The sequence below is a fragment of the Cyanistes caeruleus genome, unplaced genomic scaffold (assembly GCF_971803275.1).
Source record: "Cyanistes caeruleus unplaced genomic scaffold, bCyaCae1.hap1.1 HAP1_SCAFFOLD_87, whole genome shotgun sequence".
Lineage (NCBI taxonomy): Eukaryota > Metazoa > Chordata > Aves > Passeriformes > Paridae > Cyanistes > Cyanistes caeruleus.
Window position 1 is genome coordinate 1,237,658 of NW_028255892.1, and position 16,066 is coordinate 1,253,723.

The window sequence follows — 16,066 nt, forward strand, 5'->3', positions numbered from 1 at the left end:
GTTATCTCCTCCCCTGCCCATCATTGTATCCCAACCCCTTTTTCCAGCACCTTCCCTATCAATCTTGTCCACCCTGCCCCTTGTTCCCAAATGTTCCCTGTCAATCCTGCCTTATGCCAACCCCCTGCTTGGACGTCCCCTTTGGAAATCCCCTAATCCACAGCACCCCATTGGTCCATGTGTCCTATTCCCCTCCCCAGGATATCCCTCACTGGTTGAAGTTTTGTATCCACCCCTGGGCCCTCCCCATATATAAATTGCTGTACGCTTGTATTCTGTGTCTTTTGTCCCTGGACCCTTGGGAGACTAAACCTTTCCCTGAACCCCAATATAAAAGACCTTCCCCCCATTCTTGCCTCCACACTGTGTCTGACAGCTGTTAAGTGCTGTAGAGCATTGCTCTAAGCCACACCTCGGGTCATCCTGCTCCTGAGGTGTGTTCCACTCCTGGCGTGGAGCTGAGGAAGAGCTGACCGGCCTTGGCACCATTTCACACCCAGCTGATCCCAGTGTGTCCCCACTCTCTCCCAGTGCCCTCCAGCGTGTCCATCTTGCTGGTGGCCTTGAGCTGGAGCCAGCAGCTCCTGGTGCTGCTGGAAACTCCCCCGGCAATGCGGGCTCAGCTCCAGCTGCCAGGTGGAGCACGGCAGCCTGGAGCACCCCCTGAGCCGGCACTGGGGCACGGCCCGGCCCCCACAGCGCCGGGGGCAGCGGGGGAGGCACTGGGGGGGCTGGGAGGGGGACTGGGGTGTGCTGGGAGTATGGATGTTAACTATGAGCAAAAGTAGGGAGCACAGTGCCTGTAGAATAGCAGGCTGCATAACTTCCTCAGTCCCGCCTGAGAAAGTGGCCTGGGAAATCATGGGGAGGAATTAAAACAATCCTCAGAGATAGAGAACAGCCCTGCAGGTGCTTGCAAGAGAAGGTCGAGGGGTGGTGTACCCCACTGACCAATGATGGTGATGTGTTAGTTCACTGACCAATAAGTTTTACCTTTCTATACTTTCATGTATTGGTCTATAAAAAAGATCTGAGGTAATAAACCTTAAGAGCTCTCCTGTTCAACTCACAAGAGAGTCTGTGTTGTTCTTCTCACCGTTCCCAATAGAGCGACACTGGGAGTAACTGGGAGGGAGTTTGAGATAGACTGATTTAAACTGGGAGAGGGGTTTGTGGGCCAAGAATGGCTGAGAAGGGCATCAAAGGTTATTGGGGAGGGTGGGATGGGGTTCTGGGGGTCCTGGTGGAAACTGGGAGGGAGTTTGGGGGTGCTGGGTGTAACTGGGAGGGATTTGAGTGAGCCTGGAGGGGCTGGAAGGAGACTGGGGATTGGAAAGCAGGGGTTGGGATGAGGTTCATTGTGCTGGGAAGAGACTGAGAGGGATCCTGATGAGTCCTGGTGGGGCTGGGAAAGAACTGGGAGAGGGTTTGGAGGTCCAGGGGCAGGGCATTGTCCAGGGGGGCATCTGGGAGGGGGCTGTGGGATCCTGATAGGGACAGGAGGGGCTTTGGTGGATCCTGGGGAGGCTGGGAAGGGACTGGGAGGAGGTTTCAGAGGTCCTGGGTGGGGTGGATGAGAGTGGAAGGGTGCTTGGAAGGGCTTGGGGTGTCTGTGAGAGGTTTTAGGGGGGATCCCGACCCCTGCAGACTTCCCAGAGATGCTGCTGCCCGCAGGAAGATGCTGATATGGATCGAGGGCTCCATGTTGGGCTTCGTCTTCCTGGCACTGGGGCTCAGCTTCTGCCTACACAAGAAGGTGAGGGGGGGTCCTGGGGGTCATATTCTCCCTCTCCCGGAACGTGTGTGCTCCCCCAGGGCCCCCAGCCCAGTGTCACCCCCTTTTCTCTGCCCACAGAGCTCCTGAGCCGCTGGCAGCCACAGCCCCTCCCCATGGCTTCAGGCCCAGCCAGCATCCCCCGCTCCATCCCTGGGCTGATTTTGGAGGGGTCGTGTGTGTCCCCAGCCCTGCTGTGACTCTGCCCTTGCCCGGCTGCTCCCAGTGTTCCCAGTAAAGCTTCCCAGTTCGCCCCTGTCCCGTTTATGGGGGGCAGTGGGGAGGGACTTGGGGAGACCCCATGGGGGTACCCTGTCAGGGACAGATGCTGCCCCAGGTTGGATCAGGACCCCCGTGTGTCCTCCTCCATCTGTCACCCTGTTCTGGGGACTCCTTTGGAGACACCTAACTCCAGCATGGCCACCCAGCAAACCCTAAAGAGCACTGGGACCCCTGAAGCCACCAGGGAAATTTGGGGAGGGGGTGCATGGGTGGTACCTGGACCATGCCAAGAGCCCAGTGCTGCCCCAGCCCGGCCTGCCCCGGCTCCATCCTGGCTCCTCCTATGGGATGTGAAAGAATTGGAAAAAAGGGGATCCAAGGGTGGGCACTGGGCTCGGGGGGACCAGAAGAAGAGATGGAGGAAGAGAAAAAGGGCCAGAGAGGAGAAGGAGGTGGGATGAAGGAGGAGCAAGACTCATCCAAACCCAATATGGGGCTCCCATGCCCCTCTTTTCCCCTGCTCCTCCACCCCTGCCCCACTGCCGACCAATCCACCACCCCACCTCTCCCCTCCCCCCTTTCACTCAATTCAAGCAGATCCTGGCAGCTTCCTCTTGGGAGCAATTCCTGAGTTTGGGGATTTTTGGGGTGCAGTTCTGCAGTGGAACAGCTCTGTCTGGCTTTCCCCTCCCTGCTGTGGCCTCTCAGCTGCCCCCCACACCCTGGGGGTGCTGGGATTTCCCTCCTGGGCACAAGGACGTTCATTCCCTTCCAGGAGCCCAATGCCCAGCTGGGGCTCCAGGCCAGGGGGTCCTTGAGCAGCTGCCCCAGAACCTCCGCCAGGGGCTCCCAGCGCAGCCGCAGCCGCTCAGCCTGGGCTCCCCAAAGCCCTCAGCAAGCCCCAAGTCCCTGCCAGGAACCCTCAACTCCCTCAAACCCAGCATCCCCCACAGCCCCTGCAAGTTCCCCCCATGGCAGTGCCCATGGCCATGTCCCCACATATCACTGGCCATGGCCCACCATGCCGTCACCCATGGCTGTGTCCCAACCATGTTTCCATCCTGGCACTGTCCCCCCACGTCTCCATCTGTGCCAGTGTCTCCCCATGTCCCCATGAATGGCCATGTCCCCATCCCTGTCCATGTGTCCTCATGTCACTCTCGATGTCCATGGCCCACCATGTCTATGTCCCTCAATGTCCCCACCTGTGTCTTACATCAATGTCTTTATTTTAATCTGAACTTAGATATTTTGAAAGGATAAAGAAAAATCAAAAGCAAATCAAAGCCAAAAGGAAAGGATTTTTGTGTCTCTACCAGCTGAGGACCCACATGCCTGGGTGGGAGGGAAGAGCATTTTTTGGAGGGCTTTCCACACCACTACCTCCAAAATCTTGGTCTTTGCCCCAGTTCATCAACATTTGGCTGAGGAAAACACCCTTGACTGAGGTAAGAAAAGATCTCCAAGTATTCCTTGATGGCAGTAGAAGACTGGACTGAAAGCAAAATACATTTTTTCCTTGAAAATCAACAAATCCGCTCTCCCAAAGGAATTCCCTATGTCTGTGTCCCAATGGATGTTCCTGCTCTGGTGTTCATCCAGGTGTCCACAGGGAGCCAGGAAGATGTGCAGCCTCCCAGGAAGCCAGGTGTCTTCCCAACATGGATCACCAGGACCACGGATCACCAGGGCTCTGCCCAACGGGGGTCACTGGGGATCATCCAACGCCCATCCTCCCATGGGGGATGGAGCTGGAGCAGCGCACGAAGCTCTTCCCGCACTCGGGGCACTCGCAGGGCTTCCCTTACTGGTGCCTCCGTTGGTGTTGGGTCAAGTTAGATCTCTGTGAGAAGCTCTTCCCACACTGGGGACACTCGTAGGGCCTCTCCCCACTGTGGATGCGCCGGTGGAGAGTGAGGTGGGTGTTGCGGTTGAAGCCCTTCCCGCAGTCGGGGCAGCGGAAGGGCCTCTCGTCTGTGTGAATCCGCTCATGTAGGAGGACATGGGAGCTGCGCTTAAACCTCTTCCCACACTGGGGACACTCGTAGGGCCTCTCCCCAGTGTGGATGAGCTGGTGTGTCCTCAGATTGGAGCTCCACCCAAACCTCTTCCCACATTCCAAGCAGGTGTAGGGCCGTTCCCCTGTGTGGCTCCTCTGGTGATGCATCAGGTTGCAGAGGTCACTGAAGCTCTTCCCACATTCCCCACACTCGTAGGGCTTTTTCCCAGTGTGGATGCTCTGGTGCCGGCGCAGGTAGGAGCTCTTTCTGAATCCCATCCCACATTCCAAGCACTTGTGGGGCTTCTGCCCACCATGAGGCTTCTCCCCCAGCTCTGAGCTCAGGCTGGATGCCCAGCCACCTTCCTGGCATAGGGGGGATCCTTCCTCCCCGCAGCTCCCTGGGCTGGGTCTGCAGACCCTCCTTGTGTGGGATCTCTGGGGCTTTTCCTTCTCCTCCATCCAGCCACGGCTTAGGAATGAAAAATCCGGGTTTGGGGGAAAAAACAAGAGGAGAGTGCCTTGGGCTAGGGGGTTCCTCCTTGCACAAGTTCATCCCAGAAAGTCATTGGGCAGCTTGTGTCTGGAAGAACCTCCAGGACACCAAGATTCAGCACAAACATCCTCCAAACATCAAAACAGATCAAAAACTTCCAAAACACAAAAAATCTGATATCCCCTCAAAATAGAAAGATGCAGCCCCCACAAAAAAACAAAACTCCAACATTTAGCCCAATAAAGCTCAGAAAACACCAAGATTCAGCCCCGTGAAAATCGTGCATCTCCCTGCCCGGGCACTCGCTGCATGGGGGGTGACGGGGGCAATGAGGCCGGGCCGGAGCAGGGGGTGCCTGAGAGAGGCCCCGAGCCCGGCAGAAGCCCCTGCACAGCCATGCAAGTGGCTCCTGGCCGCACTCGGGGATCCCCCTGGCCATCCCCGCTAGAGCAGCCTGCTCCTGAGGGACTCTGGCCCCTGCGAGGGACCCCAGGCTGCAGCAGGACAAGGATTCCTGGCCCTCAGGGGGAGGCAGTGACATGACCTGACTGTGACCCCCATCCCTGTGCCTCTGGGCGGGGAGGGGGCGGAGAGGGGCACAAAGTTAAGCCCGGGAAGGAGGGACAGCTGGGGGGAAGATGCATTTCCGTAAGAATTACTTCTCTTCTCGTTTTCTTGTTCTGACACGTCTGAATAATAAATTCAATTAATTCCCCAAGTCAGGTGTGCTGTGCCCGTGACCAAGGATTGAACTGTCCCCACCCTCATCCAGACCCCCGAGCCTTTCCTTGTGTGTTCGGCTCCCCGCCCGGGGCAGGAAGGAGAGTCACAGAGTTTTGGCCTCGCTCCGGCATGCCCTGCTCCATCCCGGACTCACCCCAAGCTCGCAGCGCCCTCAGCTCCCGGGCACCCCGAGCTCCCGGCGCTTCAGCGCAGCGGCGCTTCCTTGGCCTCCTGCCCGGGCCGGGCCCAGCGCGGGGGCCGCTCCTCAGCCCAGGGGTCCGAGAAATGGCCGAGATCAGTCCAAGGCACGCGAGGCCGTGCCGTGTGCAGAGCCCGCCGCTGGCTGCGATTGGCTGCTGCTGCCGTCACTCGTGGCTCTGGCGCGCGCTGATTGGGCAGAGCGGGGACAAGCCCGGGCCCGCTGGCGTCCCCAGGGCGGCCGTGGGGCAGGAGAGCCGCCATTGCCGGACCGTCTGTGCGGGCCCGGCAGCAGCGGCCGGAGCCCGGTGAGGCGGCGGCGGAGCTCGGAGGCGGCCCCAGCGCAGCGTCCCGGGCACAGCGCAGCCACCTCCGGCCCACCGACACGAAGCGGGACGAGCCAGCGCTGCTCCGCCACCGCCTCCTGCCGAGGCCCCAGCGGCAAGGAGACCGCGGGCAGCCGCTCCCGCAGCGCCCTCAGCCCAGGGCCAACACGGGCCGGCCACGGCACAAGCCACCCGCCACAGCCCCCTGCCGCCCCCTCCCGGGCCCGCAGCGAGCCCCGAACCCCCGCAGAACCGAGCGCGGCTCCCACCTGCGATGGCCGGGGCCGCCTCCGAGCTCCGCCGCCGCCTCACCGGGCTCCGGCCGCGGCTGCCGCCGCTGCCGCGCCCGCACAGACGCTCCGGCAATGGCGGCTCTCCCTGCCCCACGGCCGCCCTGGGGGCGCCAGCGGGGCCGGGCTTGTCCCCGCTCTGCCCAATCAGCGCGCGCCAGAGCCACGAGTGACGGCAGCAGCAGCCAATCGCAGCCAGCGGCGGGCTCTGCACACGGCACGGAGTCGCCTCCCTTGGGCTGAGCTCCGCCATTTCTCGGACCCCTGGGCTGAGGAGCGGCCCCGGCGCTGGGCCCGGCCCGGGCAGGAGGCCAAGGAAGCGCCGCTGCGCTGAAGCGTCGGGAGCTCGGGGTGCCCGGGAGCTGAGGGCGCTGCGAGCTGGGGGTGAGTCCGGGATGGAGCAGGGCATGGCGGAAAGAGGCCAAAACTCTGTGACTCTCCTTCCTGTCCCGGGCGGGGAGCAGAACACTCAAGGAAAGGCTCGGGGGTCGGGATGAGGTTGGGGACAGTTCAATCCTTGGTCACGGGCACAGCACACCTGACTTGGGAAAATTAATTGAATTTATTGCCAAACGTATCAGAACAAGAAAACGAGAAGAGAAGTAATTCTTACGGAAATGCATCTTCCCCCCAGCTGTCCCTCCTTCCCGGGCTTAACTTTGTGCCCCTCTCCGTCCCCCTCCCCGCCCAGAGGCACAGGGATGGGAGTCACAGTCAGGTCATGTCACTGCCTCCCCCTGAGGGCCAGGAATCCTTGTCCTGCTGCAGCCTGGGGTCCCTCGCAGGGGCCAGAGTCCCTCAGGAGCAGGCTGCTTCAGCGGGGATGGCCAGGGGGATCCCCGAGTGCGGCCAGGAGCCACTTGCATGGCTGTGCAGGGGCTTCTGCCGGGCTCGGGGCCTCTCTCAGGCACCCCCTGCTCCGGCCCGGCCTCATTGCCCCCCTCACCCCCCATGCAGCGAGTGCCGGGGCAGGGAGATGCACGATTTTCACGGGGCTGAATCTTGGTGTTTTCTGAGCTTTATTGGGCTAAATGTTGGAGTTTTGTTTTTTTGTGGGGGCTGCATCTTTCTATTTTGAGGGGATATCAGATTTTTTGTGTTTTGGAAGTTTTTGATCTGTCTTTGTTAGCGTTCAGGAACACACATAATCACAGACTGATTGTATGCAGGTACTTTATTGAAGCGTTGGGGAACTGGGGGTATCAGCAACCCAAATCTAGCTCCATTATCTTTGTCCAAAGTGCACATATTTCTACAATTTCAGCTGTAGCAGTAATCACTGTAACAACCTTATCGATATTGCTTCATTACTAAATTTTCATTAACTTTATCTATATTGCTTCATGAGAGTTAGCTCATCCTTGTATGAACATGTCCAAATCTTATCTCTGGGTGGGTATCTTGGAGACCCCAAGTACCAGTTCCCGTTACTGTAAACATTTCAGCTTGCTAGATCATCCCTAATACCCAGCATTCATGTGGCCTACCTCTACATGATTTTAAGAAACATTTTCAGAAACATTTAACGCCATAGTAACATATTTCCCCTCTTTGAAAATATTTCACTTTACTATAATAAGTGTAATGCTTTCACTATATACAGTCCTTTTTCTGAGTTTATACTTGATGTTCGTCTTTGAATCCACAGTTGTCGTAAGCGTTGCTGCACTCTGGAGGACTTGGAGATCACAAATGTGGATGTGGATCTCTGTCCCGTGTCAGTGTCTTTATTATCTTCTGGTTCCAGGATACTCTTTTCTTTATCTCTCCTTTCAGAACTGCACAGATTAACTAGATTACAAAGAACACAATTAGTAGGATTATCAGACTCTCAAGAATAGATTTGATCCATGAGCTCACATTCCATCCTAACCCTTCAAAACTTTTATCTACCCAACTTGTGGTCAGATCTTCCCTCTCTTTCTGTGCTTCATGTTCTATTTGTTTTAACTGATTAATGTTGTGTTCTACATATGCAGTTCCATTTGGGCTGTGGATGCAGCAGTGATCAATTTGTCCTTTTAGGTACCCGCACACTCCGTGTTCTTTCAACAATAACATATCTAAAGCCAATCTGTTTTACAGGGTCATTTTAGTTGTGGCTTGTAATTGTACATTTAGCTCTCTAAATCCCTCTTTGGTAACTCTTGCCAATCTTTCTACCTGGCCTGTAAGTTTGTACAACATCTTTCTATTATCATAATTTGCTATTGGACCAAACAAGGATTCCAGAGCCCACTCAAATTTTACACTACTGGAGGGTTCCTGCTGTCTTTCTTCATCTTCAGCTTTGTTTTCCTGAACGTCTCGTCCTTATTTGCAGAAGTTCATGCTCTCCCTTAAATGGGGACATTTTCCAAATTGGGCATAAGGTGGGGAGGCCTAAAGTAATCTCTTTTACTTTTTTACCTACAGGCAGATGTGTTGTCCAGGTGCCATCGCTTGCTGCCCATCCAAATTGGCCTGGACTCTGAATTGTACTTGTGCTACATATTACCTTTTGGATCGCTTGTCCTATCTTGTCATTTATTTCACCTTGTTTATGTTTGATTCCTCTGCAGGCACATCCAATTTGCAGAGCTACCACTAGTGGTGGCATTTGTTTTATTTCTTCATCATCAGAAGTACAGTCCTAAGTTTTGTTCCATACCCACCAATTCACTTTGTCTGCCTCCATTCTACTACTGGTTGCAGTGTTCCATACCCCAGGATCTGTTTCATTTTCAGAGCCTTCCCACTTAATGCACCAAGAGCTATCTGCCATAGATTGGAATTTCTGAAGCCCACTCATTGACCATGAACTGTCCCAAGCTTCAGCCTGATCTTTTCCTTCCTGTTCTTCACATTTCCACTTTGATACTGGAATCTTTTCTTTAATGACCTTTGCTATCTTTTCATAATACCATCCATAATTCCCTAATCCCCCATACCAGCCTAGTTTTGGTTCATACTTTCCTCCATTTTCATGGAAATCCCATATAGATGAATACTTTGGCTTCACAGCATTTTCAAACACTGTCTTATTTGGGTACTCGTAATCTATATGCAGTACAAAGCTCACATTTTCATTTTTATTCTTTTGTATTTCAGCTAATTTTAATGTTATAATTCCCCAATTTATTTGGTCTCCTGCTGCCTTTGGTATTGGCAGACAGGCAGTTATTTTGCTGGTGTTTTGCATGTTGGCTAAATCTTGAATTAATCCAATCATCCCATTTTCTGCCTGAATAGTATGAGAGACTTTTATCACTTGTATTTCTGGCTGCACCCCCACATCCCTCTTCATTCTCAAATGCAGAGTTGTCAGCTGATCCTTTTGCATTTCACATCCCAAGGTAACATTGATTCCTACTGATGGCACTAAAGGCCATGAAATAATCACCATTACAGTCACTAGCAACCTAGACATTTGAAACAATCAAACCCGCTTTATCTGCAGCTTTGTTGGCCCTACAGTTTGTGCAGTCCACAGTGCAGGGGAAACCTTCTTCACTCTGGTGTAATGTATGCAGGGATCCAGTCCAGCTCCTTTGACTGCTGTCAAGGTAGTTAACAGTACCTGATAGGGTCCATTCCACCTTTCTTTTAATGGTTCTTCCTTCCAGCTTTTACCGTACACTTCATCTCCCGGGGGGATGTCATGAACTGGATTCTCAAGAGTCAGCGGCCTGTTCCACACAAGGGTGCTCCGAAGTCGAGCTCGAGCTTTTCCAAGAGACAGAACATAATTCTACACCTCTTGCTTCCCTGTAACATGTACATTTGGATTAGGTTCAGGGCATTCATATGGTTTCCCATCCAATATCTCATAAGGACTGACTGACATCCCGCTTCTAGGCTTTATCCGAATCCTCAGCAGTGCTATTGGTAAAGGTTGTGGCTACTGCAATTTAGCCTCTTGGCATCTTTTGCTGATTTGCCTCTTCAATGTCTGATTCATCCTCTCTACCTGTCCACTGGATTGGGGTCTCCATGGTGTATGGAGATGCCAAGCTATTCCCAGTAACCTACTCAGCTCCCTCACTACTGTGGCTGTGAAATGTGGGTCCCTATCTGATGATATTCCTAGAGGCACCCCAAATCTTGGAATGATTTCTTGCAGTAACCACTTGACTGTCTCCTTTGCTTGATTTGTGTGACAGGGAAGAGCTTCTGGCCATCCTGAAAATGTGTCAAGCCCTACCAATAGATATTTGTATCCTCAAGTTCTTGCTAATTCTACAAAATCTACTTGCCAATAATCTCCTGGTTCTACTCCTACCCAAATTTTCCCTAATTGTGCCTGTCATCTAGCCACTGGATTGTTCTTTAAGCAAATTTCACATTTTGACATTACTGATTTTGCCATTGTTAACATCCATACTGAAATTAAATTTTGTTTTAACAATTTCACCAATGCCTCTGCACCCCAATGACATTTGTTATGTTTAATTTGTAGAAGTTCTCTCATTCTCAAGGGGGGTACCACTACTTGTCCCTGTGTACTCACATACCACCCTTCTGAATTCTTCTGTGCATTCTGTGAGCATCCCAATTTCTCATCCTCTATTGAATATTTTGGTTCTGGGGGTAAATTGAATTGAGATACATTAGTTTTTAAAGGTATCAATGCCATTGCAGTTTGCACTTCTCGAGCAGCTTGTCGGGCTGTCCAGTCTGCTTTCCGATTTCCCTCATGAATTTTGGAGCTTCCTGATTGGTGAGCTTTACAGTGCATGATTGCTACTTGGTCAGGCTTTTGTACTGCTTTTATTAATTGCAGGACTGCATCTTGATGTGTGTGCCTTGAGGAGACAGCAGTCCTCTTTCTTTCCCCAGTGCCCCGTGTACATGCACCACTCCAAAAGCATGTTTTGAATCAGTCCAGATATTTACTTTGTTCCCTTCACTCATCTCTAATGCCCTGGTTAAACCAACCAATTCTGCTCGTTGGGCAGATGTGTTTGCTGGTAAGGAACAAAGCTGGATTCAGAAGGTTTAGCTGTCTTTAATGTGAAATCATCGTGCTCGGTTAGGATTGCCTGGAATTTCATCATCCTGCTTGGAGATAGCCAATGGCTCCCCTTTTGTTCTAAAACAGTGGTCACCATGTGTGGCACATAGACATCTATGTGTCTGCCCATCGTGAGTTTCCTGGCTTCTTGGATCAGCATCACAGTGACTGCAACTGCCGCAGGCATGAAGGCCATCCAGCACTCACGTTGTCAAGTTGTTTGGAAAAGCAGCCTACCAGCCTTTTCCAGCTTCCCAAATGTTGGGTCAGCACTCCCAGTGCTGGGTGTGATCTTTCATGCACAAACAGCTGAAAATCTTTGGACAAATCAGGCAATCCTAACACTGGAGCTGTTGTCAATGCCTCCTTCAGTTTGAGGAAGGCCTCCTTCTGTGGTCTGCCCCAGGTAAGCGGTTGTGTCTTCTGGGCTTCATACAGGGGTTTTGCAATTAGTCCATAGTCCATGATCCATAGGCTGCACCACTCTGTCGTCCCAAGGAAAACTCACAGCTCATGCAGGTTCTGGGGTTCTGAAATAGCACGAATAGCTTGAATACGATTAGTACCCAATTTACATTGCCCTTGTGAGATTTCATATTCCAGGTAAATCACAGTCTGCTGGGCAATTTGTGCCTTTTCTTTAGACACCTTATATCCTCCCATTCCTAGTTGATTTAAAATTTCAATTGTTACCTTTATGCAGGTTGTTTTCTCTTCTGTAGCTGTCAGTATATCACCAACATACTGTAACAGCAGGTATTGTTCTCTTGGTACTTGCCCATTCTCGTTCCAAATCTCCAGCTCCTTCGCCAGCTGGCTTCCAAATAGGGTTGGACTGTTCTTGTATCCTTGTGGGAGTCGTGTTCAGGTGAGCTGAGTTTTCCTTCCATTGTCTGGATTTTCCCATTCAAAGGCAGACTGTTTCCTACTTTCTTTGTCAAGTGGTATGCAGAAAAAGTCATCTTTTGAATCAATTACAGTAAAGCATTTCTATTTCTCTTTCACAGATGTCAACAATGTGTAGGGATTAGCTACCACTGGGTAAATATCTTTAGATATTCCATTTATTGCTCTCAAATCCTGTACTAGTCTGTACTCACCATTTGGTTTCTTCACTGGAAGTATTGGTGTATTCAATTCTGATTCACATTCTTCTAAAATTTGGTACTTCAAAAATTTATCAATAATCTTTACTATTCCTTGCCGTGCTTCTGGCTTTATGGGATACTGTTTAACCTGGACAGCTTTTGCTCCTTCTTTTCATTCTACATGTCCTGGTTGTGCCAACTTAGATTTTCCTGGTATGTCTGTTTCCCATAGAGAGGGAATTACTGCATCCTCTACTTCCCGAGGGATAGCAGGGTCTGGTTTTTCTTTTATCATTAAGATTTGTCCTGTCTTTGATTCAGGTATTTTCATTGAAAGCTCCCCGTTTTCAAAAGTTATCACTGCATCAAGTTTTGCTAATAAATCTCATCCTCAAAGTGGAATTGGACACTCAGGCATATCTAAAAATTCATGTGTTAACACTTTGTTTCCAAAACACAAATCCAGGGGTTGCAGGAATGGTCGATTCTTCTCCTTCCCTGTGGCTCCAACTATTGTTGCTGTTTTGTCTCCAGCTTGCCCTTTTAGATCATTTAGCACAGACTATGTAGCCCCTGTATCCACCAGAAATTTTACTTCTTTATCTCCCAATTGTATAGTTACTAAAGGTTCTTGTATTGGTTTTTGTTCTGATTCTAGTCAGCTGTTGTACTCCCCCACCACCATTAATTTGGAAGCATCTTGATTCTGCTTGAACTGCTTGCCCTGGTTAAACCGATTTGGACATTCATTTTTCCAGTGCCCCTCTTGTCTACAAGAAGCACATTGATTTAACCACAATCTTGGCAAAACCCATCCCCCTCGTCCTCTGCCAAGTCCGCCCCTCCCCAGTCCACGACCACCTCTGCCGCATCCTCTGAAACCTGGATTCTCTCTTCCTTGGATCACTGCCAAAAGATTTTGCTGCTGCTTTTTACTAGCTTCCTTTTCCCTGTTACTGTATACTTTCCAAGCCACTTCAAGTAATTGATTCAAATTCCTTGTATCTTCTCCTTCTGACTTCTGCAGTTTTCTCCTAATATCATCCTGCGACTGCCCAAGAAAAATGAACACAAGCTGAACATTCGCTGTTCTGTTTCTAGTTGAAGATCTGTATACTTTCTTGCTGCCTCCTTAAGCCTTTCCAAAAATGCAGCAGGGGATTCTTTCTTTTCTTGTCTTATCTCATACAATTTAGACCAATTCATAGCCGTAGGTACAGCATTCCCAACCCCTGTCTGGAGCCACTCTTGATATCTCTTCAGGCTCCGCATGTCCCCAAAGGCATTGGGATCCCACCCTGCATCCTCGGTTAGAAAGTTCTCATCTAAAGTCGTCGTCAGCACCCCAGTTCTGAGATCTTCTCTCATCTTCTCCTTGGCTGCTCTAAGCACCATCTCTTTCTCAGTAGAGTCCATTTAATTATCCACTATTACTTGTATATCATCCCAAACTGGGTCTGAGTTTTCATAATCATTTTTACCACCCCTGCTACTTTATCAGGGTTTTCTCTCTAAGTTCCAGCTGATTGTTTCCAAATTATCAAGTCTGCGGGTGAAAAAGGAACTTCTACAAACACCGGCCCTTCTACTGCTACTCCTTGTCTCAAGGGGGCAATCACAGTCCGCCTTTGTCTGCCCAAATCTTTTCCCGTTCTACCCAGAACCGGAGCGAGCTGTGACCGAGTCCGATGGGATACCGGTGTCGCTGATTTATTATCATCACCCCTGCTACTGCTGTCTTCCTCCCCAGCATTTTTCACATTTCCTTGTATCACGGTTAGATTTGGATCATCTCCTGGAGAAGAAGGATCAGGTGAAGGCGGTAGAGGAGGATAAAGAGGGCAAGGTGAAGTGGGATTAGGCGAGATAGGGTTAGGTGAAATAGGATTGGGTGAAGTGGGGGCAGACAAAACAAAATTGTGTTCTTTTGGTTCTGCTGAATCCACTTGTAAATCAACATCCATCTCTTTCCCCCAACACAAACTTTCTTTTAATGCCAGGTGCTCTAAACAACTTTTTCCTTTTACACAAAGCTCACATTTATCACTCACACATGCCTTAACTGCCATCAATCCACACTCAGCCTGCCATTCTGGCTTGTCTCACAAATAGAAAAACAAATCAACGTACGAAACTTCATCCCACTTTCCCTCAGGCTTACAGAACAACATCAACTGTAAAATGGTGTTCTACTGCAAAGATACATTTCTCAGCCACTTTTCCCCACTGTCCAGGTCATATCCTGGCCACCATGTATTACAGTAATCAATCAACTTTATGTAAATCTTGCCCAAAGTTTCCCTGTTTGCAATGTGCTAATAAGCACCCCAAAGGAGAAGTAGGTGGTACAGGGGCATTGCCACCTCAAATCCCTTTAAGCTTCTCCATGTTACAGTTACAATACACCACACACCACTGCTGCCCAACCTGCAACGCTTTCGCACTTGTCTGACAGGCGGCGCCTGGGCAATACCAGGAATTCCTCCAGCCCAACCGTGCGAAGCTTTGGCTGCGTCTTATCGGCAGGCACCAGAGCAGACCGAAAAGCACCTCACCTCTCTCAGAGGGACGTTGTGAGCGGCGCAGATGGTCGCAGCTGGATGGGCTTCCCGAGAATCCCTCGGTGCCGGCTGGAGCATGATCGGGTCGTGAGCTCGCTCAGCAGCACTCACAGCGTCCCATCTGGGTCACCAAAATGTTAGCGTTCATGAACACACATAATCACAGACTGATTATATGCAGGTGCTTTATTGAAGTGCGTGGGCACTAGGGGTATCAGCAACCCAAATCTATCTCCATCGTCTTTGTCCAAAGTGCACATATTTCTACAATTTCAGCTGTAGCAGTAATCACTATAACAACCTTATCAATATTGCTTCATTAATATTGCTTCATTAACTTTATCTATATTGCTTCATGAGAGTTAGCTCATCCTTGTATGAACATGTACGAATCTTATCTCTGGGTGGGTATCTTGGAGACCCCAAGTACCAGTTCTCGTTACCGTAAACATTTCAGCTTGCTAGATCATCCCCAATACCAAGCATTCTTGTGGCCTACCTCTACATGATTTTAATAAGCATTTTCAGAAACATTTAACTCCATAGTAACGTCTTGATGTTTGGAGGATATTTGTGCTGAATCTTGGTGTCCTGGAGGTTCTTCCAGACACAAGATGCCCAATGACTTCCTGAGATGAACTTGGGCAAGAAAGAATCCCCACCCCAAGACACTCTTCTCTTGTTTTTTCCCCAGACCAGGATTTTTCATTCCCAAACCGAGGCCAGATGGAGGAGAAGGAAAAGCCCCAGAGATCCCACACGAGGAGGGGCTGCAAACCCAGCCCAAGGAGCTGTGAAGAGGAAAGATCCCCCCTGTGCCAGGAAGGTGGCCAGAGATCCAGCCAGAGCTCGGAGCTTGGGGTGAAGCCTCACGGAGGGGAGAAGCCCTACAAGTGCTTGGAATGTGGGAAGGGCTTCAAAAAGAGTTCCTACCTGATCCGGCACCAGGTGATTCACACTGGGGAAAAGACCTGCGAGTGTGGGGAATGTGGGAAGAGCTTCAGCCAGAGCTCCAGCCTCATGCGGCACCAAGTGATTCACACTGGGGAAAAGCCCTACAAGTGTGGAAAATGTGGGAAGAGCTTCAATGACCGCTCCAGCCTTAGGAAGCACCAGAGGAGCCACACAGGGGAACGACCCTACACCTGCTTGGATTGTGGGAAGAGCTTTGGGTGGAGTGACACCCTGAGGACACACCAGCTCGTTCACATCGGGGAGAAGCCCTACGAGTGTCCGGAGTGTGGGAAGAGGTTTCAGCGCAGTTCCACTCTCATCAGACATGAGCGGATTCACACAGACGAGAGGCCCTTCCGCTGCCCCGACTGCGGGAAGAGCTTCAACCGCAACACCATCCTCACTGCCCACCGGCGCATCCATACTGGGGAGAGGCCCTATG

At 51.2% G+C, this 16,066-nt stretch overlaps 1 protein-coding gene and 1 long non-coding RNA gene across 2 annotated transcripts; both read right to left on the minus strand.

Annotated features, from left to right (window-relative positions):
* Positions 1-1,045: 1,045 nt before the first annotated feature.
* LOC147646693 (uncharacterized) lies at positions 1,046-2,525 on the minus strand. Its single transcript, XR_015281816.1, has 2 exons — positions 2,273-2,525; positions 1,046-1,744 (listed from the first exon to the last, which is right to left on the minus strand). It is a non-coding gene; the product is annotated as an uncharacterized LOC147646693 (long non-coding RNA).
* A 679-nt stretch (positions 2,526-3,204) lies between these two features.
* LOC147646694 (uncharacterized) lies at positions 3,205-6,096 on the minus strand. The gene is made up of 2 exons (XM_086873142.1): positions 6,008-6,096; positions 3,205-4,467 (listed from the first exon to the last, which is right to left on the minus strand). Exon 2 carries the CDS (start codon positions 4,455-4,457, stop codon positions 3,801-3,803), a length of 657 nt encoding a protein of 218 aa, XP_086729268.1. The 5' UTR covers positions 4,458-4,467; positions 6,008-6,096; the 3' UTR covers positions 3,205-3,800.
* Between the last annotated feature and the right edge of the window lie 9,970 nt (positions 6,097-16,066).

Bases quoted from the DNA above. Each gene is read 5' to 3' on its own strand.
- LOC147646694 (XM_086873142.1), bottom strand. From the start codon at position 4,457: ATGGAGGAGAAGGAAAAGCCCCAGAGATCCCACACAAGGAGGGTCTGC.